The 27,499-nt window shown below is 32.4% G+C and overlaps 2 protein-coding genes across 2 annotated transcripts; both read right to left on the reverse strand.

The window, feature by feature from the left end:
• Window positions 1–10,068: 10,068 nt before the first annotated feature.
• Window positions 10,069–11,716, reverse strand: LOC129870336 (protein ASPARTIC PROTEASE IN GUARD CELL 2-like). Its single transcript, XM_055945075.1, has one exon. The coding sequence runs from the start codon at window positions 11,640–11,642 to the stop codon at window positions 10,200–10,202; it is 1,443 nt and encodes a 480-aa protein (XP_055801050.1). The 5' UTR covers window positions 11,643–11,716; the 3' UTR covers window positions 10,069–10,199.
• Window positions 11,717–16,807: 5,091 nt separating this feature from the next.
• LOC129870671 (probable protein arginine N-methyltransferase 6) lies at window positions 16,808–27,393 on the reverse strand. Its single transcript, XM_055945507.1, has 13 exons — window positions 27,010–27,393; window positions 25,614–25,679; window positions 25,369–25,437; window positions 24,222–24,257; window positions 22,047–22,112; window positions 21,416–21,484; window positions 21,120–21,197; window positions 20,560–20,638; window positions 19,590–19,684; window positions 18,478–18,562; window positions 18,171–18,376; window positions 17,270–17,388; window positions 16,808–17,161 (listed from the first exon to the last, which is right to left on the reverse strand). Exons 1-13 carry the CDS (start codon window positions 27,292–27,294, stop codon window positions 17,119–17,121), a joined length of 1,296 nt encoding a protein of 431 aa, XP_055801482.1. The 5' UTR covers window positions 27,295–27,393; the 3' UTR covers window positions 16,808–17,118.
• Window positions 27,394–27,499: the final 106 nt, after the last annotated feature.

The following is a 27,499-nucleotide window of genomic DNA, read 5'->3' on the forward strand; positions in this document are numbered from 1 at the left end:
TTGTTATTTCAATAATATTTTTAATTTTTTCTCTTATTAACGATGCTAAAATATATTATTATATTAAAAATATTTTAGTTATATATTCACCACGTATATTGAAACATGATTATAATATAATATATTGAATTCAAAATCTATTATAATTTTTTTTTATTTTTTTCTCTTATTAACGTAATATATTATTATATTAAAAATATTTTAGTTATGTATTTACCACGTGCATTAAAATACGTCCATAATATATATAATACATTGAATTCAAAATGTATTACAATTATTATTTATTTTTTTCTCTTATTAACGTAATATATTATTATATTAAAAATATTTTAGTTATGTATTCACCACGTGCATTAAAATACGTCCATAATATATATAATACATTGAATTCAAAATGTATTACAATTATTATTTATATTTATTTCTTTTATTGGGTTAGAAATGCATTATATATGTATTTACATAAAAATTATTTTAAAAATTCATTTAATTTAAAAACTAATAAAATCATCATTTCTGTAATATCTAATAAAAAATTAAGTTTTAAATTAAAATAATTAATTATTATTTTTAGGAGAGGGAGAAAGAGAGAGAGAAAAAGAAAAAAAGGACCAAAATAGAAAAAGGAGAAAAAGGAGGGGAAGAAAGAGAAAGGAGAGAGAGAAAAAGAGAGAGAACGGAAAAAGAGAGAGAAGGAGAAAAAGAAAAAATATTTTTTTTACTATTTTCGGTAAAAAAAAGTATTGTTATTATAGTAAAGCTAAAACATGTATTAAAATTTGTAATTAATATTATATTTTATATTATTTAAATAAATGAGCCTGTGAATAATCCTTTATGGGCTAAATGTATATTCATTTTGTTTGAGTTTGGGGGCGAAGTGCACAAATAGCTGTAAAAATTTCATGGGATGTCCTATTTTGATCGTCGCATTTATGTAATACTCATCTTATGTTTTTATTTTTTTGAATGAATATCTAATATTAGATAACTTTCAGATGAAAAAATATGGTTCTTTTTTGTTACTGCATTCAGACACACATGAATGAAATTTTAGACAATTTTAATAAATGAGCAAACATATATAAAAAAATTGAAAGGTGTCAAATGATTTTGTTAAATTTGTTGTTATATTGATAAATTAATTATTGAAGTTTGTTCTTTATGATATATGATTATTTTGTGTTTCAAATTTGAGTTTATTTGGAGTAAATTTAATTAGGAGTTTAAATTTGAAAAAATAAATTATTACTTTTTGACAAAAACTTTCAGACTTACATATTTAAAATTTTAGTCCATTGTTACACGTAGTTCATTCATGCATGTATGACTAAAGTGTAGATTAAAAAAAATATAAAAGGGTGTTAAATGAGTTTTTAGAATTGTGTGTTTTTTTGAAAATTTGATGATTGTGTTTTGTTCTTTATAATATCTGGAACTTATGTTTTAAATTTGAGTCTATTTAAAGTATATTTGAGTGTTAAATCATGTGTTGAATTGTTGAAATTCGAAGAACAAATTATTATTTTTTGTTCAGACACGCATCTGAAATTTCACTCCAATTTACATATATTTCAGTCATATATGACCGAGGTGAAAACATACATAAAAAAATTCGGATATAGATGACTGAAAGTTAAATCAATTTTTACATGCACCTTAGTAAAAAAGTCTGAACTTTTGCATTTGCAAGTCATACTAAACATCAGGCAAAAATGTTTATTGTTTAGCCTTCACAAGGCCACACTTTAAGACGCATAGCTTCATACGCAATTGTCTAACTTTTGGCCTAGAATGGATAAACTTGAAAAAAATAGTAGGGTTACACAAATCCTAATGTGTTAAGAGCTAATTACATCTTATCCCTACTATTTTTTAAATTACAAAAATCTCTTAAATTTGGTGGAATCCGGATACATCCCCAAAACGCCATGATACATTGCGTTTCTGTTTCGGATACATCCCTCAATGTCGAGATACATCACGTAAAGTGATGTATCCAATCGATACATCGTGTAAAGTGATGTATCCTACATCTCGATACATCATATAAAATGATGTATCCGACCGATACATCGTGTAAAGTGATGGATCCGATTGATACATCGCGTAAAGTGATGTATCCGAAAATAGGAGAGAGTAAGAATTTTTGCATTTTTTTTTCAAATGATAGAAATTTTTAAAGAATATAGTAAAATAAATTATATATTTAGGTAACTTTTTCAAAAACAATATCATAAAATGGGTATTAATTGAATAGCGACATCAAAAGCAATATCTGTACACTTTGTCTCTTTAGGATTATTACTAAAATATAAAAGCTTGTTTGGTCAAACTTTTGAAGATGGTTCACATATAAGAAGAAGAAATCCACCGATGTCTTAATAAGGAGGTGTGTGAGGTTTATTGAGTTGAACACAATCTTAAACTCGACCACCTTGACATTTTCAATTTACGTGATATATTCCCGATATTTTTATTTAGTTATCATAGATACTTAAGATATGTGTTTTTAAATACTTGTTATAATAAAAAATCAAGTGAGATTTAAATATTTTATAACTTTATATAACATTAACATTAATTATTCTAGAGAAGCACATAAATAAACAAAAATTGAAGCATTATTAAGGGGTAGATTAGTCAAATTTTCTTACTCTCTCCATCTCAAAAAAATTTTCCTTCTTAGTAAAAATTATTTTATCTCAAAGTACTCCTCATTTTAAAAGTTCAAGAAAGTCTTGTACACAAAGTAGTTGCTTTCGTACACTAATATTTAGATTTATGTATTCAATTTTGTAGGTTTTAATAAGAGATCATTTCCTGGTTGAAATTCATGTGATCAGTTTAATTACCTCTTACTATAATTAACTTGTTATTCCACTTTCTTTTTTTTAAAGTCTTAAAGGGTACAACAGTCAGAAACTTTACTCTAAATCAGGAAAGAAATAAAGTAAAATTTCAAAACAAAGGAAAAAAAGTAAAAGAAGAGAAGTAAAGCTACTTGCTCTTAAATACAATCTTAGCATAAGTAATAATTCAAATAATTTCCAAACATTTTAAAGTCCAAAAATATATACCCACTTTCTTTGATCTTAATCTCTGAGCAAAGACAGGCTTTGCCTTTATTGATTTCTTTTTTTTCCCACCAATTTCATGAAGAAAAATTTGTTGAGTTTTGTGGGGTCTCATCAAGGCTTAATTTCAAGAAATTTGGGTTGGAGATAGTGAAGGTTCATGTGATCCACCAACATTCGCTCTGATAGGACTGTTTCACTATTAACAAGAGGTATCGAATTTAAAATTTAATTATGAATTTTTTTTTGTTTAGAGCGCTACCCCTAAATGAGTTCTACAATGCGCGATCTAAATTTAGTTGGGATTCTACAGACTCTAAACACCGAGTGAAAAACCAAAAAAAAGAGAAAAGAAGAAGGTTCATGTGATCCAAATGTAATATAATATCTTGTACCTACTACAATATATAAAAGAATCCTTGTTCAATTGACCTTAGTATATTTGTGTTTCAATAATAGAGGTGGGGTGATTAACTAGGTGGTGAGATTAACTAATTGCGTGCATCTCGTCTATTTTGTTTGGTACATGATATCTCTCACTAGTATAAATATTATATACTTCTGGACGCTTATATTCACTCTAAGGGGGAATTGAACCATGATTTTTCATGATCTTCATCTCCCCAGGTCATTACGGGCAGTTCTATAAAGATTTATTAAAAAGATTGATCGAAAGTAATATTATCAAAATATTATAGGATAACAAACGAAAAATAAAGAAATAGCTTAATTTCCGTTGAGTGACCCCTAAATGCTAAAAAAAGTCGTGTAGATCTCGCCCATGTCATTACAGACGGTTCTGTAAAGATTTTGTCAAAATATTGACCAAAAGTCTACACACACAAGAAACGAAGAAAATCGTCTAATTCTTATTGAGTGGGCTCTAAGTACTAAAAAAAATCGCATGGATCAGGGCGAGGCTGAAGGAATACTTCCTTAGGTCATTACGAACTGTTCTTAAAGGTTTTGTAAAAATATTAACCGAAAACCATATTACCAAAAAATTAATGAACAAACATACATGAAAAATGAAGAAAAACTCCTAATTACTGTTGAGTGGCCCCTAAATGCTAAAAAAAGTCGCGTGCATCAGGGTGAGACTATAGGAATTCTTTCTTAGGTCATTATGGACGGTTCTGTAAAGATTTTGAAAAAAAATATGTCCAAAAGCCATATCACCAAAAAATTCATGGGCTAATACATACGAAAAACAAAGAAAATCACTTAGTTCCTATTGAGTGGCCTCTAAATGCTAAAAAAAGTCATGTGGATCAGGGTGAGGCTATAGAAATTTATCCCAGGTCATTACAGATGGTTTTGTAAAGGTTTCGAAAAAAGATTGACCGAAAGGCATATCACCAAAAAATTTATGGGTTCAGACATACGAAAAATGAAAAAAATGCCCAATTCATCTTGAATTGCCCCTAAATGCTAAAAAAAATCCGTAGATTAAGGCGAGGCTATAGGAATTCTTCCATAGGTCGCTAGAGATGGTTCTGTAAAACGTTTTTCAAAAAATTGATCGAAAGTCATATCAACAAAAATTTCATTGGCTAACACACAAGAAAAAAGGGAGAAAAACGCTTAATTCCTGTTGAGTGGCCCCTAAATGCTAAAAAAATACGCGTGGATCAGGGCGATGCTATAGGAATTCTTCCTCGAGTCATTACAGACGGTTCTGTAAATATTTTGTAAAAAATTGACCAAAGCCATTTCACCAAAAAATTCATGGGCTAACACATACGAAAACAAAAAAAATTGCTTAATTATATTTCTGTTGAGTTACCTCTAAATGCTTCATCCCCAGGTCATTATAGATGGTTCTGTAAAGGTTTTGAAAAAAGATTGACCGAAAGTCATATCACCAAAAAATTCATAGGCTAAGTCACTCACGATCAGTTTTCCTTTGATTTTTTGGACCAACCTTGTCTGTGGATTTTTTTTCATTAATTTTAGTAGTGTATATATAATGTATATCATATTCTACTAATCTCTTATTATTATGTCATTAAAATGTAGTTGATATCTCTTGGACATGAGTGATGGCCACAAGAGGCAAAACACTAGATGTTGTAACAATGGAGCAAAACTTACTTCCAATAAAAAGTTGCTTAAGAAATTGTTGTGATTGTGTCAACACAATTGATCCCCCAACTTGTACTTATGTTCGTCGTTGTGACAAACGTCTTGTTACACACACATATATGTGTGTGTGTGTGTGTTTATGTAAAATGGAATAAGTGATGATCAAAGTTTTTACCTATTGAAAACTTTGATTAATCGTATCACCACGTGCCTTAGCCAAATTTTACCTAATACACCTTTATAATTATCAAGTATCAACAACTATTTTCAAGTTATTCCAAAGGATTAATCTTTCTTGTAATAAATTACTAGAATAAATCATAGATAATTTTATACCTTCACCATGGCATGGAATCTCATAATTAGTAGAGCCATAAATATCCTTCGGCTAGAAGCAGGCATGCCGAAAGAGGTGCCTGCTTCTGGCTCACTTATTTTCCAAGATAAGATGCATTTTTTAGAAAATTATTTTTCATTAAAATATTTTCCTTTCATACGTCAAACACAACCTTAATCCCAAATTTTATATCGAAATAACCTCTTTAATCCTGATAATCCCACAATCTCACTTTCTCTGTGGTAAAGTGTGTATATCCTCTCATTCATCCTAATCTCTGAGCAAAGACAGGCTTTGCCTTTTATTGATTCCTTTCTTTTTCACCAATTTCATGAAGAAAATTATGTTGAATTTTGTGGGGTCTCTCATCAAGGCTTAATTTCATGTGATCCAACAGTAATATAATATCATGTACCTACCACATATAGATCAAGCCTTGTTCAATTGACCTTAATGTACTTGTGTTTTTACTAATAATGATGGTGTCAGAATCAACTAATTGCGTGCATCTTATTTGTTTTTATTAGTTACGTGATATTTGTTAAAGAGTGAAGAAGTCTTATATCAGTAGTTAATAAAATGAGTGATCTTGTTATATGATATTGGATAATCTTCTATTTAATTATTAGCTAGTTTAATTTGCATCGTATTAGAGTAGAATTCATCCCATATTAAATTGTTCATACTCCAGATGTCCAACTCTGAACGTGAGGTGGGGTGTTGAAGAGTGAAAAGTTCCACATTGTTGTGGTTAATGTGACAAATAAACTCTTTATATGGTCTTGGATGATTCTACCCTCATGAGCTAGATTATGAGGTTGAATTAGGCCCAAAATTAATTTATTTACATTATCTCTCACTAACATAAATATCAATTAATTTTGGCCACCACTCTTGACCCTAAAGGGAATTGAACTATGATATTCATCTTATTTCGTTAACCACTAAGACACACTCATATATAGATGTGGTAATATGTTCTTTGATTTTATCACTTCCGTATAAGTTAATGTCTCTATATTTGGTATTTGGTTTGCAAAATTACTCTTATTATATAGCTTGTTATGATTATAAAAGAATTTGAAGGGAAGTTTTGGAACAACAATAAATTTATATACGTATGAATTATAGGTCACAAATTTAATTAAGTCATGAAATCAATTATATGTTAATAACTTGCGTCTGTAAGCGTTAAAATTTAATTTGATTTAAATTCATGAATTAATTTGAGCTATATTAAATTCAAGAAAATAGTCCAAATAATGTGGCAATTCAAGTCAAACAAATGAACCGCTAAAATCATGCTACGTGTTGAAGTTATGTGGCAATTCAAGTCAAATTAAATAAGCCACTAAAATCATGTCACATGTCAAAGTTAAGTGTCAATCCAAGTCAAATTAAATAAGCCACTAGAATCATGTCATGTGCCAAAGTTAGGTGGCAATCCAAATCAAATTAAATAAACCACTAAAATCATGACATATGTCAAAGTTATGTGGTAATCCAAGTCAAATTAAATGATCAACTAGAATAATGTCATGTGTATGTGTGACATATTCTGACCAATCAAATTGAAGTTCTTCGCCAAAGGCATCTGATTGGTCAGTTCAAACCGACCAATCAAATCACACAGGCATATCACTCCCTACAACTATAAATAGGGGTCCTCATTATTCTCAAAAAGGAAAGTTTTGAAGAACAAAAAGTAAAAAAGAGAGCTCCTGGAACAAAGGCCGTAAATTCTCTATAAAGTTATAAAGTTCAAGCAATTAAGTTCGAGTTCAAGAGCAAGAACGAAGGCAAATATCAAGACGTTCAAGATCAAGTTACTCGTTCACATTTATTATTCGTCATAACCATACAAGTGCTCGTGACGAATAATTCAAATCCAAGTTTGAAGACTAAGATTCAAGATCAAGCTATTCAAGCCCTTGAATCTAAATCAAATTCAAGTTCAACATATTCCATATTATTTGAAGAATCAGAGGATTATCATAGAGATTGTAACACACACTACATTTAAAAATCAAATATTACACTTTGTTACTTCAATTTTTCGGTCTTGATTATTTATTTTTCTCAATTAAAAAATTTGTTGTTTACAACGTTACCATTAAAATAGAATTTGCAAACACTACAAGATTAGGAGATGTATTATGTAAGCATTGCAATGTCAATTCTGCAAAAGAGTGAAGAAGCAAACACCTTTACAAAAAGTGATTGGTGGAACAAATTTCCAACTTGAGCTGTAACAAAAGGTAGACCATAATTATCAAGGGTAGTAATAGAGTGGTAAGTACTCTTTCATTTTTAAACAAAAAATTTGAATTTGAATTTCTTTGGATACATAAAAATCACGATATTTTTAATGTGAAATTTTTCAACACTAATTCAAATATAGTTAAACCCCTATATGAATATCATATACAAAATGAAAAATAAAAAGGTAGGCCAAAACTCCTACATTGGTTTCACATGTTAACCAAGGTGGTGGGTGGCTCCCCTCTTCTCATGATTTTAACACTAGCACTTTTTTTCAATATTTTCCTCTCTTGTCTTTGTCACTCTATTAATTTTGTATATATAGGGACAAAAGGTTTTGTTGCTTGTGATTTTTGGTTAAGCTTCAATCAATTTATATGTGCACTTTTGATCTCCGTGACTTTAAATAATTAAAATTTCAACATATTATTAAGTGTAAAACTATTCAATTATCAATATGTTATATTAAATATATATTATTAGTTTATATTTGACAGTAATATAATTTAATATAGCCAAAAAATTACATAATTCCTATTTAAAGAGATTTTTTTAAAAAAAATCATCCATTTTAGTTAAGTGAAGGTTAATTGACAGAGCCAAATATTACAAGAATCAAAACTAGAATTTAGCAATAACCGCAGGACTAAATGTTTTCGATTATCCCTACTAATATTTTTCTAAAAAATTATAATGTAAGTAACAACAATTTGAGTTATAAAGTAAAGCGTTAGAACTCCTCTAGACTCAAATCCCTGCATAAGCGGTTAACCTTTTAGTAGGTAGATATTTATAAGCGATTGAATAAAAATTTTCACTAAAGAGATCCAGAATATAAAGAAATAACATATAACGAAACTAAGGATATTCAACATATATTATAGATACATAATAATATTATTCTATTGGTAAAAGGGATTAGGATGAACCTCGTGTACTCTCCAAATTCCACCCTGATGGATATATATGGCGTATATTAAGTACTCCCCCAGTCGCAAAATACTTGCCGTCCTTACTAAAAATATTTGTCTCAAAATACTTATTTGTTTTAGAAGTTCAAAACAAAATTAATTATTTTCTTCATTTTATTGATAGTAATAATTGTTCTTAAAGATTACAAACACCTTAATTATGACATTAATATAGTAAATATTCAATAAAAAGAAAATTATATTTACGATATAAATAAAAATAAAATAATTAAATATTTATATTAATTAATATTTTCTTTTAAGAGGCATTCATGTAATGAAAAACACAGAAAAGTTTCTCAAGACCAAAGGAGCAGCAAAGAAAGTTGTAATCAAACATGTATAGTCATTCACTAATAAATAAAGTAAGAAAGTAAGTAAGGGAATCTCTCAAAAAAATTCAAAAAAAATAAAAATAAAGATAGGAAAAGTCAGTGTTGGACATTAATGCAATGAGAAACCCAATTGTTTTGTCTGAATCATGTATGTCCATAATAGTACCTTGTAGGGACTTTTAATTATTTCTACTCAATTAATGAGAGAAAAAAATCAAAATAAAATAAATAAATAAGTGTGTGGGGGGTGGGGGGTGAAGAAGAAGAAAAAAGGGTTCTCTTGGATCCTCTTGTTTTGTAAATCCCCTTTTTTCTTATCTACTTTTGACTCCAAACATGTGTTTCTAACAATGTTTTGACTGTCATTATTTAACACTTACTTTTACTAAATACCTTTCCTAATTCCCAAACCCTTGTTTTTTATTAGGAGTTTAACTTTTGTATCAGGTAAATAATATTTTTATGTAAATCTTTTTAAAATATAGAATTCGTAATTATAAAATAAGACAAATTACCTCATGCTACAACAATTAAATAATTTAAGTGTAAAAATCCCTTAAATTGATAATAATTTGTAATTAAAGTGAGCTACAAAAAGTCTCAATTATCAATAGTAATTCTGATTTAGTTTAGTATTTATTTTTATTTCCCACTCAATATTAGAAATCCTTATTAAAGCTCCGACTAAATCCGCATTAGTTTAGTTTAGTAACACATATATGTGAAAAGATATCTTCATTGGAGAAATTAAAGTTGATCAATAAGTATAAACTAATGTTTACTAGAATCTCTGTTTACTCCCTAAAACAAAGTAAGGGCCATACCTTTGGGATTATAATCATTAGGTACTACAAAGACTAGCCTCATAAGTTTACTTAATTAAAAAAGTAATTGCTTCTTTACTTCACATCTTCAATCATAGTATTTTAAAATAACTAATACTATATAATGTTAAAAAAAATTAAAATCTCTATCTTCTCAAAATAATACGTCACTCTTAGAATACTATATAATGTAATCATATACTAACAAAATTTCACTCTACTTGTTGTAGAATTACACCTCTCAAGAAAAAATTATAAAAAATTAAGAACATTAATCACTTTTTACATAATATAATTATATAAAGCTAACAAATACTGGGACCAAATCCCACAAATCCATTTGCTCCATCAAAAGAAATTTGGATGCCTTCTTGTTGGATGTTTCCTATTATAGAAAGACTTGATGGTGATGGAGCAAATGCAAAGCAGAATGTACCCTTGTCATTCACTGGAATTAGAAAGTTCCTAGCTGGCAGGGTCAAAATTTGCCCACCCGAAAGGAAAAACGAAACGGTCGGTACCCGAACCGTCACGAACCCATCTAGGTCGTAACACGTGTCAAATATAGATACGGCCGGTGCCCGAGGGAGGGACACGGTTTCGGATACGAATGCGTTCCGAAACGCCACGTATGCCGCTGAGGGGAGTCGTGTCACGGCTGTACCCGTGTCCATGACCACTCCTCCATCCCCGAGTTCGGTGATCTTAAACACGTCTTCCGATATCGGTACTCGAACACCTCCGACTCCGAGACCCGATAACCCGATGTAGTAAAAACTCGGAGTTAATGAATTTCGAATAAGCGGTACCCACGCCGCACCAACAGGTAATACGCCCCGTCCGAACTCGAGCGACCCGGTTGAATCGGTGCCCCGACTCACCAAACAATAACTAAATGCACCACCCGTTTGCCCGCCGAGTTGGCCCACGAGTGACATGGACCCACCACCAAGGCCCAATAATCCAGCAGCAGCAGTAAACATACCACTATTACTATGTCCACATCCAATAGCCACATTTTTAACCATAGTATGACCAAAAGTTAAAGTCTCAATTGCCATTGTACCTTTAGTATATGATCCATCACCATACATGACTTCATACTTACACCGACCCGAATGACAACCCGCATTCTCGATCCGATCGCAAACCGATGACCCACAAGGGACACCGGTAAACGATACGGAAAGAGACGGGTCGAATACCGGGTCGGATTGGTGATAACATTGGGTACAGGGCTGACACTGTACCCAAACAATATCACTACCAGAATCAAGAACCATGTATTGGTTCTTAGCGGGACTACCAACACCAATCCTAACAAAATATTCCCCACTTCCTTGATCCATACCCGAAACCACATCCGACCCGAATTCATCAACCCGGTACCCGACACCACCATTGCTAATTCTGTGAATGATACTAGACACCCTTTTCAAATCTCTATCAATTCGACCTTCAAAAACTTTGCTAATATTATAAGGAAAATGTGGAATTTGCAATTTGTCTCTGTGAATGAGTTTGAGCTTGAGCTTGAGTTTCCAATCTCCCTTTTCTTGTTCAATTTCATTTTCAACATGAAATTCTTCAAGATTTTCAAATGGGGTTTGGGGTTTTGTGTCTGATTGGGCAATGGTGTCTTTCACATTGAAGATTTCATGAGTTGAGTTCTTGATTTCACTAGGAATTGCATTTGTGGTGGGAATGAAAATGAGCAAAATTGCAAATGCTAGAAAGGGGACAAACATTTTTCTTGTGTGTGGTGAGAGGGAAGTTGAGAGTTTTTATTTGTTTTTAAGGTTTTAGGATGTGAATAAAAGAAAAAAGGGGTTGAAAGGGGGTTATGTAGAAGGGGGTTGGGGTAGGGGGTGTGGGGTTGGATAAGAGACCTTTGGCCCATTTTTTGGAGGGCATGAGAAGAAATAATTAAATTGTTTGTATTTCATTCTATTGTATAAATATCTTTTTTGTTTTTATATTTTGTATGTGGTATTTGTATTAGAGTTCGATTTAGTTTCGTTTTGCTCAAAAATCTCAAAGATGAATCGATATTCATAACTCGAATTTGAAATCTTTGATTAAAGATCAAAGGATATTTACCATTCACCGGTCCTTAATGGTTCAATATGTTATGTAGAAAGGGGTTGGGGTAGGGGGTGGGGGGTTGGAGAAGAGACCTTTGGCCCATTTTTTGGAGGGCATGAGAAGAAATAATTAAATTGTTTGTTTTTCATTCTATTGTATAAATATCTTTTTTGTTTTTATATTTCGTGTGTGGTATTTGTATTAGAGTTCGATTTAGTTTCGTTTTGCTCAAAAATCTCAAAGATGAATTGATATTCATAACTCGAATTTAAAATCTTTAATTAAAGATCAAAGGATATTTACCATTCACCGGTCCTTAATGGTTCAATATGTTATGTAGAAGGGGGTTGGGGTAGGGGGTGTGGGGTTGGAGAAGAGACGTTTGGCCCATTTTTTGGAGGGCATGAGAAGAAATAATTGAATTGTTTGTGTTTCATTCTATTGTATAAATATCTTTTTTGTTTTTATATTTCGTGTGTGGTATTTGTATTAGAGTTCGATTTAATTTTTTTTTGCTCAAAAATCTCAAGGTGAATCGATATTCATAACTCGAATTTGAAATCTTTGATTAAAGATCAAAAGGATATTTACCATCCACCAGTCCTTAATGGTTCAATATGTTATGCTATGGGGCATCAAACTATTACTTGTCCTTCCCACAAGCAATTTTGTCTATCAAAGTTAAAACAGATGAAGACAAATCACCTAATATTTTTATCAAAATAACATTTTCTTTCATGATTATGTACGGGTATAATCATTTAAATGGTTTTTCTTTGAAAGTACTATATAAAAATACGGCAAAAGTTCAAATATACCTATATATATACTATTAGAAATGATTTAAATATACCTTTTGTTATATTTTCAGTCCAAAATATATCATTTTTCGTTATATTTTCGGTTTAAATATACCCCTCCCATTATACTATGACATAAATTTGTCCTTAATTTTAATAAAAAATACATAAAAATCTCAAAATTAAATAACTCATTCTCAATTTTAAATATATCCTAGATCTTCGTATGTTTTTATTTTTTCTCAATTTTTTTTAAATTTAAAAAGTGATAAATTGTTGAAGACTTTTTCTAATACTTTAAATTTATCCTAGATATTTTCTTTATATTTTTTTTATCTCTACATTTTTTTCTTTTCAATACTATTAAAAAATTAATTATTGACATTGTGGAGCAAAACTAGATACCGTCTCTTAAATTAAAAATTATATATATTGCTTTTAAAAGTCTCTAAGTAACATGTGCACTTATTTATAAATGAAATTATTGTAAAAATAAAGAGGAAAAAATCATATCACAGATGTGAAACCAACAAAAAAAAATTGGAGTCCTCAACCCCCCGCCCCTCCCCCTCTTTTGGTTTCATTGTTTCTATTATTATAGTCTAGTGGGAAAAAAATTATAAATTGTTGAACACTTTTTCTTGCATATTTCACTTGTTTAAATTTTAAAAAATAAATAATTTTGAGAAAAAAATAAAAACAAATGAAGATCTAAGATATATTTAAAATTGAGAATGTGTTATTTAATTTTGTTAGGTGTTTTTTTTATTAAAATTAAAGATATATCTATGTCAAAGTATAATGAGAGGGTATATTTGAATCAAAAGTATAACGAAAAGGATATATTTAGACCTAAAATATAACGAAAAGGGTATATATGGACCAAAAATATAACGAAGAATGTATTTAAACTATTTCTAATAGTATTGAAGTATATTTGATCCTTCACCGATAAAAGTATAAGTTTGGACAAAAACCAAAAATAAATTTTAATGAAAAGATTTTATACCCATGGTGTATTTTTACTTAATATCATAGATTATTAGTTACCATCTTTATTTAATTTCCTATCAATATTGATTACAAAGATGTATATCTTTTATAAATGGTTTGATTCTATAAATATCTTTCATACCGTAAGTCGTTTGGTTGATAAGATGTATTTTATATGAAATAATTAATTCTACCATTTTAATGCAACTGATGAAATAAATAAATTTTGAAATTATTTATTATTTATTATTAAATATAAAATAAAATAATTCACATTTTATTTGGAAATTATTATTCTTGACCATTTGTGTAGTAGACAGAAATATTTTGTTTTGAGAAGGTGACAAAATGATTACCTCAGTGTGATGGGGTCTCTTGACTAATAGAGATTCTCCACACATGTTTATGTATTTCTCTCTCTATTAAAAGGTTCTTCTAAAGTTGAAAAATAATAATAATAATTACACGACAAAAGACCAATTAGCCTAAGATTAAAAATAGAAAAAATTATTTAAATACACATTTTATTTTATCATAATTTTTAAAATTTTCTATTATTTAAAAATATTTCAAAAATCTCCTTTCGAATACATTACTCCCTCTCGGTGATACATTCTTATCCCTCTCTCGGATACATTCATCCCTTATGTATCTGGATGTTCTATCCCCCCTTTGATACATCTCTATCCCCTCTCGGATACATTCCTCCCCCGTGTATCTAGATGTCTCTTAATGTATCCAGATTCATAAATTTTAATTTTTTTTTGTAATTTCAAAAAGAGTAGAAAAATAATGTAATGAACTCTTAACATTGTAAGATTTATGGAACCTACACTTAAAAATATTACTTAATCAAGGTAGTTATGAATTTGAAAGATATTCACTTCTGTAACTTTTCATCTAAAATTTGCTATAGAATGGTATTTTAGTCTCATCTTATTATTTATCTAATGTTAAATCTTTTTTTTTAATCATCTGGTGATACTTTCTTAGGGATCTGACTATTCTGAATTTTGCATAGAAAAATTCTATTTTGAAAATAAGTGCTGTATAATTAAATGAATTCAACTAACTATGTTGAAAGAGATTGTAATTATCAATTTAGATGGGTCTAGCAAATTAGCAGTAATAAATAAGCCATTTGAATTGAATTTGAGTAGGTCAAAATGAACTTAAAATAGAATGATCATATCATATATTATGATATTGTTCACTTTCATTAATCTAAAGTTTGAGAAATAAATATCAAATATTATTATAAAGGAAAAAAGTTCAAACACATGAAACTATTAGTCTATTACTATAAAGAGATTCAACCATAAGAGAATGAAATTATCACTATTGTGCACTTTTCATGAAATACTTTAAGTATGAAGCTTTTGGCAAGCTAGCCTTCCCAATATAACTAAAGCATTCACATACAACAAATAGAATAATGAGTTTCCATCATCCACAAGAAATTAAATTGTTATCCAACTAATAACTTAGAGTGTGTTCGGTATGATGAAAATATTTTCTACAGAGACGAGGTGTGTTGGAGAATGGGAAGAACATAATCAATGTAAAATGACATTTAACTTGTGTTTTTCTATTTCCATTAGAAAAGTCAATTCCCTTTTTTTAAGAAACTTATTTTTATAGGAAAAATAATTTTCAAAAATTTTGAACAACAAAACATAAAAAAATTGAAAAACATTTTCTCCGTACCAAACACACCACCCTTAGTTTATGATATTTTAACTTAACATGCACCAAAATATGTTAAGTCATATTTTTTTTCCCCTTCAAATTAAATGGCATAACAAAACAAGCAAATATATTTTGGAAGAGTGGAGGGACCAATTATGAATAAAAGAAATGATGATCAAGTCTCAACTTCTTTTTATAAAGGTGCATTATTCATCTTTTTCCTTCACAATTATACTTTTTCATTTTATTGTAGGCATGATAAGAGTTGTAACTTGTAAGTCCCCACGATTCGAAATGACCATAGATGGACTCACCAGACACCACTTACCTCTTACATTTTCACAGTACAATCTGTTTTGATATATCGACTTTAGATATACATCTTTGAAGTTACGTTTGACCAAACCAAATTTTAGATAAAGAGATCAAAGTACCAAGGGATTGATTAAAATTCAAGTAAAAATGACTAAAATGGTTGGAAACTTGAAATTGAGTCGATTTTGTATTATGCCTTGTTTGTATGATACTTTTGATTTCTTCTAATTAGTGTATAACTTTGACTTAAAACAGACTTTTTTTTAATAATCAATTGACTTGGAACAGTGAATTGTTTGTAAACAGAAGAAAAGAAAAAAGAATCTAAAAAGAGAAATCTTTTTGTCAAATCAAATATCAAACTTATCGACCCTATGTCCCTCCATATTTCTATCAATATCTCTCTAGGTCTCACGTTAAAGTGTTTTTTTAGGCTGGAAAGGGAAAAAAAGATGAGTAAATAATAAATGTAGTTCTATTAAATTTTATCTCATAGAATGTGAACTTGACAATAATTACCCTTAGTTATTGTAATCATCTTAATAAATGCATATAATTATAACCTAATGACAATAGAAGCTATATCATTTTCCTTTTCTTTCTAGAATTACTTAAGAAACATACAATAATTGTAGCAGTCAAACGCGTGAAAATTGTAGGTCATGCATAAGAATAATAATTAGAGAACATGGGACATATATATAGTCAATATAGGGCCCTATTGGTCGCAAAAACTTACAAAATAAAGTTTGTCACTAATTATTCATGCAAATAGTGGAGATGAGTTGAGTGCATAATCAAAAGTTAGTGTTTAATTGTCAACTAAAGCCATGTTTGAGCGTATGTTTATGTATTATGTGAGAAGTATTTATTTATCAATTTTATCACTTCAAACATGCACCTTAATGAACTGTGACAAGCTACACAGAGAAAGGGAATACTAAAAGAACAGTCCAATTACTGGAATGAGTGAAATGAAAAACCAACAACTGGAAAAAAAGAAAAAGATAAAAGAGTAACTTGTCAAGCTGGTGTTTGAAGAAATAATAAGATCTTTTTCTTTTTAATATCCAAATGAATGATCAACACTAATCTACTCTATAAATTACAGCTCAGGAAAGACTCATATTCTCGCGGAAACATGTTACAAGTCTTCACATAATACACTACGTGAATAAATATGCAATGAAGTTGTCACATTCAATGCCTTTTAAGTTAAGAGGCAGTGTAAACACCCTGAACTCACCTTCGTTTCCCTACCTAAATTACAAGCAGAATCATCTGAAACCGTGAATGGCCGACCACCACAATGGTTCAACCGAAAGAGACTTTATATGTCGATTTAACGCATCACCGACTCTTTGACAAATGAACGTCCGCCAGATCTGCACAATGAAGAATGTGAAAAGGAAGTTAAAGTTATAGATAATATCTGAAAAGCTGAAAGTAAACTAAGATAGTGGCATTGATTGAGCGTTGAGTCAAAAATATACGAATATTCAAGATGGATGTTCATGAATCGAGCATTTTCTTTGCTTTGTGACAACGTTAGAGAGCCTTCAATAACCTGATCTTGCTCCACGTCCAAGGGTTCGTAGAAGTAAACCAACGTCTGCAAAATCATGTCAAAAAATGTAAAAACATGAGCGCATGCACCAATTTCTCCAGAGAAGATCTGATAAATAGTAGGAGATAACAATCAATCCATAATTTTGTTCCAAACAGAATTATCATCATTAGTTTATCAAAATATTTAGGTAATCTATCTAAGAGCCAATATCAAGGATTACTTAAACTAACAGGTAATCTTCCAGATGAAAGAATGTCAACAGCAAAACTATTGGTTTTTTTTGACAAGTAATGTAACAAGGATATGCTGGCTCAAAAGTTACATCCTGAACAGAGTATTACAATGAGTGCAACGAGATAACAAAATCAATTATAGCCATGGTATCATTTACATTATCATTAGCCATGTTGCACCAATAGCTAAGTAAAAATATACATCTACATTTTACATTGAGAACATTTTCTTCGGAGTTCTCGAGAATATCACTGACAATTTCAAGACAACATTTTGAGCTTTTAGCACAAAAAAAAGGTGGCACAGAAGCTTCGAGCCTCTTACTAATATAGCAAACATATTTCTTATGGTCTCAGTATGTAGTTGATGGTCCATCTATGACAAGTACAGTGAAAAATGTATATTTGGCTAACTCCTTGTGTATATTTAATAAAATCAGATACCAAAATTGGCTGCAGATTGTTGATTGTAATCAATTCACTCTTTTCTAAGCCTACATTTCATTCCCATGAACCAAAAGCAAACGGTAGAATAGAGAGAGCACCCAAAGTTGTTTTTTTGGGTGGGGAAGGGAGAAATATTTATAGAACCTGTTGCCAGTGTGTTGGGGGATCCTCTGGTGCAGTTGACAAGACAAGGGCTTCGTTTGGATTGGGACGCTTCTTTCTTTGATTGCCTTCCGGCGAGTTACTGTTTGAAGGCTCAACAAATGAGGGTGCCATGCCATTATTCAAAGGAAATACTGCTGGGCCAGTAAACTCCACATCAAACCAGAAAGCAAAACCATGAAAGGGCGCTGAAAAAAAAAAGAGGGAATCAGGTCATACGACCACTAGTGAACATTAAAGAAGAAGGTATCAACACTAAAAGAGAGAGAGCGAGAGAGAGAAGTTGTACATCGCATCATTGACTCAAATTTAAATCTGGCTGTGATGGACTCTAGCTCCTGAATTGTCACTGTATAACAGTCCACATGCTTCACCTGCCGTTTAGTTGAAGGGAAATGAGCCCAAAATGAGAAAGGCTCATGAGTACTACAATAGTGCATAAGATACAAGTGCCAGAGGAAATAATTGAGCGTAAGGCACAGAAGCCCAGAACATTCTAAGTTACAAATTCCTGACGATCTTGATGTAAATATCGGACCATACTTGAGACTGCAAACACCCTAAGTCTACTAAATAACTGTGAAGACATGAGCACGATGCAATTCATAATACATGCATACCATGAGCACAAGCAAGATCCCTTACCTTCTTCACAATCCCTAGAATCTTACATTATCCTGTAGTTCTGAAAGACATACAATTCATGCAAACGGACAAGCCCCAAGCAGGAAAGGAAAAAGACTTTTGTTTCCTCTTGGGGATTCACCACCGTAAGAATAGACGTCAATGTTTATTCCCAGTAACTAATTTCCATGAACCGATAATTGCTTCTTTAATCCCTAATATTTAGTATATAGTCCTACAGCTCTGCACTCTACATGTTGCGTGACTATCCAACAGAACCTGGACAGAATGGTTGAGCTACAGACTGACCCTTCTTCATACATGATTATCAACTTAGATTATGCATTTTTACTTTTCATAAAGAGGCCACAAATCGTTTCATATAGTTCCACTTAACAGGAAGGCATTCCATTCCAATGATCTATTTCATCCCCTTCTCCCCCAACCCCACCCCACCCATCCCCTACCTGGCCAGTATTGATATAATAACACGTCCGAGGCTCAATCAGCAGCAATGGGAATTTCAATCTTCCAGATATAAATTCAAGTATGTAGTCCTACTTATCCAGACTATATGTTGGTTACATCTTTATATCTGCATAATTCAATGATCTGCATATAAACTTAAATTATACAATTTTTTCTTACATATAGCTCCTTTACCAGGAAGGCATCCCCTTGCTTGGGTTAAGACATAGTTGTTGTTGTCATCGTTTGACACAGATAATAATTTGCAACTTGAAACCCAAAAAAATAATTAAATTTGACAGTACTAACCACTTGTGGCCACGTCAAAACATTTTCAACAGTAATTGTCTCCACCGATGGCTCTTCAAATGCACACTGCTTTGCTAATGGCATTATAGCAGACACTACAAAAAATGGAACTCCAACTGAAATCTAAAGAGGAAACACATACAAAAATAGATAATCAAAAGCATTAGCATTTAACAACTAAACTTTGTTCTTTTAGGGTTGTTTGCCCCACTCACACAGAGTTAAAGGTCCATGTTCACTATACAGCTCTCCCACAGAGAATACACTTTTTTGTACGTGTGTGATCGATACCATAATGCCTTTCACGCTTTTACTGGAGAAGGGAGGTTAATAAATGAAACAGTAGTTCCAATACTAACAAATGAAGAATCAACCGTATAATCTCAAGATGATACTATCCAACAAATTAAAATGGTTTACAAACCAGCAAGTCTGGATACATTAAGATTTAAGACAAGTTTAACCAGTGTACAAGAAAGGTCATTGAGAACCAGTGCTATTTAATGACGAGCCTATGTTAATGCAAGCGATGTGTGACTAGAATATGTAGCCACTCAGTGCTACTAACTAGAATCATTTTGTTTCAATCAGAAAAGAATTTCCCTCATCAAAATTAAGCATGTTCTTGTTGGTGTGGGGATCCAAATGTGTGGCAACGATAACAACAACAACATACCTAGTGAAATCCCACTAGGTGGCAACGATGGAGAAGAGAAAAATAACTGGAGGGTTAAGCAAAGGAGTTGAGCTTTAAATACAGCTCGATAAATAATGATATCACAAATCAAATCTTAGAGTTTTCACATGTCTTAACTTAATAAAGTGGCTAAACATCATAGTGATATCCTCGACCAACAAAACACAAGAAAGTGGATCTAATTTGCATTCTGAAGGTAGAGCACTTCATCAAGGTTATGATTTTGCTAGAAGAACAGCAGAGATAACCATGAGTCTTACAACATATACTCACTGTCTATCCCATAAACATTACGCCAGAAATCAACGCTTTCACTATACCGATCTGGATGTGTCACAGGCGCCATGTAGAGCTGCAGAGAGAAGAAACAGAGATTAAAATGATGTCACTCTTTCATATCATTAAGTGGTGGAAAAGCAAATGCCATTCATAATCATCAGACTCCGGGTCTAGATACTTCAGACTGGTCCTAGGTGAACAATGCAGTAGCATTAGAATCTGTTCTAAGAGCTTTTCTCATCTTAATCTATAAATGAATAGATCATCATTCCTAATACAACTAATTCATATTACTTCTTTGGCACTGCATCAGCATGGAATTTCCTCTATGAGTAAAATATGAAGCAGATAAGATTGTGAATTTGCCGCATAACTACAGAATATCTGAATCATTGTCACATAACTATAAAATACATGAATCTAATTCCGATAATATAAATAAATTATTCAACCAAATAAAGGATGCAAAAGAGGGATAATACACATGCCACACAGAAGATAACCCCCAAATAAATTTCAAAGCTCACATAAATTAAGGAATGGAGTATGACTACCGTTGCATGTGATGGAAGAATAACACCTCCTGGTTTCAGCCAGCGGTCTCTAGCAGTGATAACACTCCCCAGCATGCTCTGCAAGGACAAGCACATATTCCATGCAGTGTAAGAAACAGAAAAGTTAAGAAGTCATGGAGTCCCACATAATAAATTTAAAAGGTAAACCATGTGAAGACCAAACTAGATGTAGGCACGCCTAGGTGCTAGGTCAGTCTTCTCCCGAAAGAGAAGCAATTTTTTCGACAGATGTCTACAAGAGAAGCATTGGAATGTGTCTGTCTGTATAGTATTACCTCATAAAGAAGCATGTAACCCATCCATTCTGAAACTATAACATCAACTTCTTCATCAATTTCAACATCCTGAACTAACCAAAAAGTATGATATAGTCATTAGTAACCATACTCGACTTGACCAGAGTCTTTGCAAATCATTCCAACCAAGATTCTAGGTAAAAGAACCGGAACAGAGAGATTTCCTTGCTCAAAATGAATTTAAAGTCAAACTTCACTCATATTCCGTCAAGAAAATTGACTTGATTTAGTACCCTTTGGTTCAACAAGTTACCAAGGAATGGACTAAGAACAGTGCATTCTCAATAAGGAACTTTTTTTTGTAGAAAGATAACAAAGTTATAAATAAGGAATTTGATTTTTCCTAAAGAACTATGTCCCAATCTCCTCTGATCCACAAGGATACAACAGCATAAACAGGTGGAAGAATAGTGAATACACCAGATTATGGAGCCCAAGAAAAAACACTTGAGCACGAGGAATTGATTTAAGGTTCTTTTTTTAACCTGGCAATTCCTTCACATACATGTGAATTGAATTTTAAGGATTTTCACTTCCCTCTAGGAGAAGATAGATTTCATACAATTTAAGCAAACAGAAGCAGCCAAATTTCCAATGGTCTGGAACATACCTCGACCCGCCCATGCAAAACAATAACTTTGTCACATAGGTTGTTTGCCTTCACAATTTCATTCGCCTGGTGAACCATAAAAAAAGTAAGTAAAATGAGGTTAAATTTTTTCACATAGTTGCTGCAGAAAAAAGACAGCGGAAGAGATCTTAAGAATATCCAGCTACTAGAGTGTTTTTCTCCATCTATTATGGTTTGAATAATGTTTACACATTTTCAGTAGGAAAGAATAGACAATTGCAGGATTCTCAAAGGCTCAAAGGTTTGCTCTAAGTGACATCATTGAAAGTAAAGAAAATTAACGTAATAATATTTTTAAAGTGATCTAAATCAGCAGCATAAACAAAAAAAATTGCAAGTGGTGTCGACATTAATAAAAGTGAAAAAACAAACATTCATATTTATAACTTTTGCAAACATAGATGATCCTTAGCCCATTGGTTTTTGTTGAATCTTCAGCTAGAACAGGTGTAGCAGTGTAGCTGAACCTCATTTTTTTAACAAAAGAGGCTCACTCAAATTTTTGCAGAAAAAAAAGTTTTAAAAAAAAAAGATGAGGTTCGAACCTCCACCCTCTATAAGCCAAAGTTCATGCTTAACCAATGGACCAGGGAACACTCTTTATCAAAATGTCATTTTTTCCTTATCTCTTTATATTTTTCATGGTATTAAGATATATTTTGAATTTTGATGTCCAGAGACCAATTTCCCAATTACTCTTTTGAGCCTCTTCTACCCTCATGCTTTCTGCCCCTCTTCCGTCACCACATCCAACTTTAATACGTAACCCTAACTCCACTTGAAACCCATGTCATTCTAGGCCCTCCTTGGCCCAAGAGACTTTTTTTCCCTTTCTCCTCAAGACCCTAGGAAAAAAGAGCAAGGCAAGCAACAACAGCAACCTAATGTTTGGTTTGAACTAATGTTCAAAGAACGTGCCAGACTTTGATCAGCTTTTACCGTACCAAAAACAACATCATGTCAAATTGACACGGATCCAGTGAAGGAAAACGACGAATCAAAATAACCCAGTTGACACAACAAAGTTGCGTGGGGTAACAAATATTTTTAGCCCATGAATATTTGTTTCTTCTTTTTTATAAGAAAATTTTGTCTGCTTGCTTATGGAATGCAATGCTCACTCCTGAGCTAAATTAAGGAAGTACTTTTTGATGAAGAAAATGTTGAAGAAGTATTAGCGGCAGGCCAAAGTTAGGTATGACTCTATGCTTGTGTTTGTAGACAATCGGCTGTTGCCTAGTCACGCATCTAAACATTGTGAAATGACTGAATTACAATATCAGCTAAAATGTCCTAGAATAATTCACATATCTATGATTATTCAAGCATATTTTGCAACTGAATTACCCCATTCTACATCTGCCAAAAGCATTTTGTTTTTGCACCTTAAATGCCAGTCCATTCTCTTCAAACTCATAAGTGACACCTATCACTCCGCCTTCTCTCAGTTTTCCGGTAGTCCTCCCATGGAACAGTTTGTTCAGTCTATCCATGAAACTCGTGTTTGTTTCATTAAAAAATACTTTTCCCTTGAATAGTCTTTGGCTGTACGACTACATACTGCACAAATTGACCTCAGTTCGACAACTGGAAGTTCTTTAGAGAATCTTTTCTTTATAAGGTAAAATCTAAAGTTCTTTAGAGAACATACCACCCTGTTAGACTACTGATAAACAATGAGTTAAATCATGAGTGTTTGAAATCTTTAAGTAGTAGAACAACATCATGCACCATCATTGTCCTCAGCTGCCTCACTACAACTTCTATACAAACGTATCAGATAGAAGGTAAACTTAAAGAGGGAGAATTTGAAGGTTCTGCAAGCCTTTCTAAATGATGCAACACCATCATGAGCACCATAATGAAGCAGTCAATTCACTCAGAACTCATCAACCATAAGAACTGTGCAGGGAAGCATTACTCTAAGGCACATTGTAGAATAACAACAACAACAACGAACCCAGTGTGATCCCACCATGTGGGGTCTGGGGAGGGTAGAGTGTACGCAGACCTAACCCCTACCTTAAAAGGTAGGGCGGCTGTTTCCGAAAGACCCTCGGCTTAAGAGAGAAGAACAAGGGAGGAGAAACAAGGAAAAAAATACTAAATAGAACAAGCTTCAAAGCACATCCTCTAACAGAAGGAAACAAGTACCTGGACAGCTATATCACTTGCATCAACAGCATACACCTGGGATAAAAGAACATCTTCCCGATAAGTTTTATATCTGGAACATTCAAATTAAAAGAAATACCAATTGAAGCAAACAATAAGTTCAGTTTGCGTCAAGAAGAGGTCAGACTTCACTTGGTCCACTAAAACCCAGGGTAGAAAGAAAGTAAAACACATCAAAGTCCAAAGATGCAACTTTATTTATAGAAGAAAAAAAACATGGATCTTCCCAAAAGCAAATGAACAATCTAAAACTCTATCACAGTAGCTAAACCAATAGAGAGAGAGAATAAATGAGCCATAGCTGCTTTTGTGCAAGAAAGCTGAAGAAACAATTAATCATATATTTCATCACCATGATCAGATGAATGATTGTTGGGCACCCATTCTTCTGTATTTTGATGTATAAACTCATAATTCCTTTTTCTTTTTTTAGATGAAGATGAAACTCATAATTCCTTAAACAATCCAGGATTACCTGTTGTTTTGGTAGAAACCAAAATCTTGCATGACTATCTAGAGATACTTAGTTTGGAGCATTAGATAGGAAAGGAGAAAAGAATCTTATAAGGAGAAGGTTCGCCAAAGTGTAGATTAGACAGTTTGCTCAAACTTTAAACTATGGAGCAAGGACAGGTATGTTTTATCATCTGTCAACTTGTGTGACTTCCAGGATGAACTAAGCTTGTACAGCTGAATGTACTTGAAAATGGAATATAATATCTAACTGTTACATATTCTTACATACACTGACTTTTACATGCTTTGGCACCAGGCAGGTGCCCAACAGAGGGAATTTGACACTGTTATGTACCAAGAAGAATGTGCATACTGCGTAGATAGGGGAAGTGTTGACTGCAATCTAGCACGGACATCTACGTCACGCTAATATTCCAGTGACAAATGCGGATTGTGCTGCAATTTTCCGCATTGACTATTCACAATATTTCTACTATTTAGAACATACTATAATCACCCAATAGCTGTGTGAATTTTTCTATTTGTTTGCATACATAAGTTCATAATATTGCCTCAAAAGTTGAAAGGAACCATGGAAATAACAACTTCACTCTGGTACTGAACTCAGATTGATGAAATTTCAGCTAAAGAGGACTTAATGATATCTTACTCGTCTTGCACCCGCCTGCGCACAAAATATAGATAGGATGCCAGTGCCACATCCAACATCAACAACAACCTGGAAAATGTAAATTTAATTATACCATAGGCATAGACGAGACTGATTGAGCTCAGTAATGAAATTATAAAAAACATAAAAGAAGCATGAAGACTTAAGTAGCAATACAATATGAGATCTGATAAATTTGAGGATATCACTTGGTGCACAAAAAACTATTTAGATAGTCGACTTACTTTTCCAGCAATGAAGTTTTGATGCTGAAAAATCGCATTCCTATAACTGTCAGTCCGCACACGATCCTGCGAATTCCATCCATAAATTAACATGTCCTTTGTACATCCAGATATATTTGAAAGCATAAACACAAGGAAAAGGGACATACAAGTTCAAGTCCAAGCAAAATAATTAAATTCACCTAAAAACAAGCAGTAAAATGAATTTTCAACACTTCTTCGTTTAAGCTCACTTCACATCATCATCATACTAAATAAAATGCCACAGAGGGATTACAAAGTTTGAATCACACTATTCAGCTCCGTAGTGTTCAAGACTATAGTAATGAAAAGAACCCAACTAATTCTATAACTCTATAATTTCAGCTCCCCCACAGTTACACTCCCTAAAAAACTGATTTTTCGTGAATGTATATAGACATGTTCACATGCCAACCCAGTCTAACATACTAACAAGTACAGACAAATAATCCTATAACTCTGTAAGCTCAGCTCCTCAAAACATTACACTCCCTACAAACTGATTCTTGCTAGTGTATATAGACAAGTACACATGCCAACCCAGTCTAACATACTAACAAGTATAGCCAAATAATCCTATAACTCTGTAAGCTCAGCTCCTCAAAACATTACACTCCCTAAAAAACTTATTCTTGAGAATGTAGATAGACATGTACACATGCCAACCCAACCTAACATACTAACAAGTATTCCAAATGATCCTATAACTCTGTAAGCTCAGCTCCTCAAAACATTACACTCCCTAAAAACCGATTCTTGCAAATGTATATAGACATGTACACATGCCAATCCAGTCTAACATACTAGCAACTATAGCCAAATAATCCTATAACTCCGTAAACTCAGCTCCTCAAAACATTACACTCCCTAAAAACATAATTCATGCAAATGTATATAGACAAGTACACATGCCAACCCAGTCTAATGTACTAACAAGTATAGCCAAATAATCCTATAACACTGTAAGCTCAGCTCCTCAAAACATTACACTCCCTAAAAACTGATTCTTACAAATGTATATAGACATGTACACATGCCAAACTAATCTAGCATATCAACAGGCATAGCCAAATGATCCTATAACTCTGTAAGCTCAGCTCCTCAAAACATTACACTCCCTAAAAACTGATTCTTCTGAATATATATAGACAAGTACACATGCCAACCCAGTCTAATATGTATTTGTATATCCTCTCCGATCGAACAATTCCAATTCAATCAGGTACATCTACTCGCAATGTAACAACGAAATAAATCATATGAACCCCTACACACTCAATAGACAAATATGTACATAATAACTACACCTACTCAATGTAGTAGATCCGTAATGTAACCACGAGACTTTTTTAAATCATTATAATAAATAAAATACCTTAATCATCTCTTCGTGAATGCCAACATGAGCATATGAGTTAAAATATGCTGTATCAAACTCCGTACAAGGAGGTGCAGGTTTTTCCCTCTCCTCCTCATTTTCGTGAAGCTGCTGCAGCTGCCATTGAGAAACCCTAGCATCAGTATCGCTACCACCACCTCTACGGCCACGTGACCTCCCACGGCTGCCTCTGCGTACTCTATGACCGCCTGAGATTCCTCCGGCGACGGCGCCGTTGTGGTGGTAGCCGTTAGTGTAACCGCCGTCTGTTGGTTGTAACATTTTTTTTTTGTTCCCACGCGAATCTCAGTCTCTCTGCCCAAAACTATTGAAGTAAAAATTATAGTAAGACTGAAGAGAAGAGAAAGAAGGGTACTATTTTTGGGAAATTAGCACTTTTAGACCTTCAAATGTTGATAAATTTTAATTAAGCACATTTAACTTTCCGTTAATTAATATGTGCGCTTTTGATCCATCTTCTTGACGG

Source organism: Solanum dulcamara, chromosome 10 (genome assembly GCF_947179165.1).
Source record: "Solanum dulcamara chromosome 10, daSolDulc1.2, whole genome shotgun sequence".
NCBI lineage: Eukaryota > Viridiplantae > Streptophyta > Magnoliopsida > Solanales > Solanaceae > Solanum > Solanum dulcamara.

Bases quoted from the DNA above. Each gene is read 5' to 3' on its own strand.
- LOC129870671 (XM_055945507.1), bottom strand. From the start codon at position 27,294: ATGTTACAACCAACAGACGGCGGTTACACTAACGGCTACCACCACAAC. The intron at 22,113-24,221 runs GTACTTGTTTCC...ATGGTTCACCAG, and splicing joins CAAGTGATATAGCTGTCCAG to GCGAATGAAATTGTGAAGGC. The intron at 17,389-18,170 runs GTTCTATAAATA...ATGATTTTGCAG, and splicing joins CCCCAACACACTGGCAACAG to ACGTTGGTTTACTTCTACGA.
- LOC129870336 (XM_055945075.1), bottom strand. From the start codon at position 11,642: ATGTTTGTCCCCTTTCTAGCATTTGCAATTTTGCTCATTTTCATTCCC.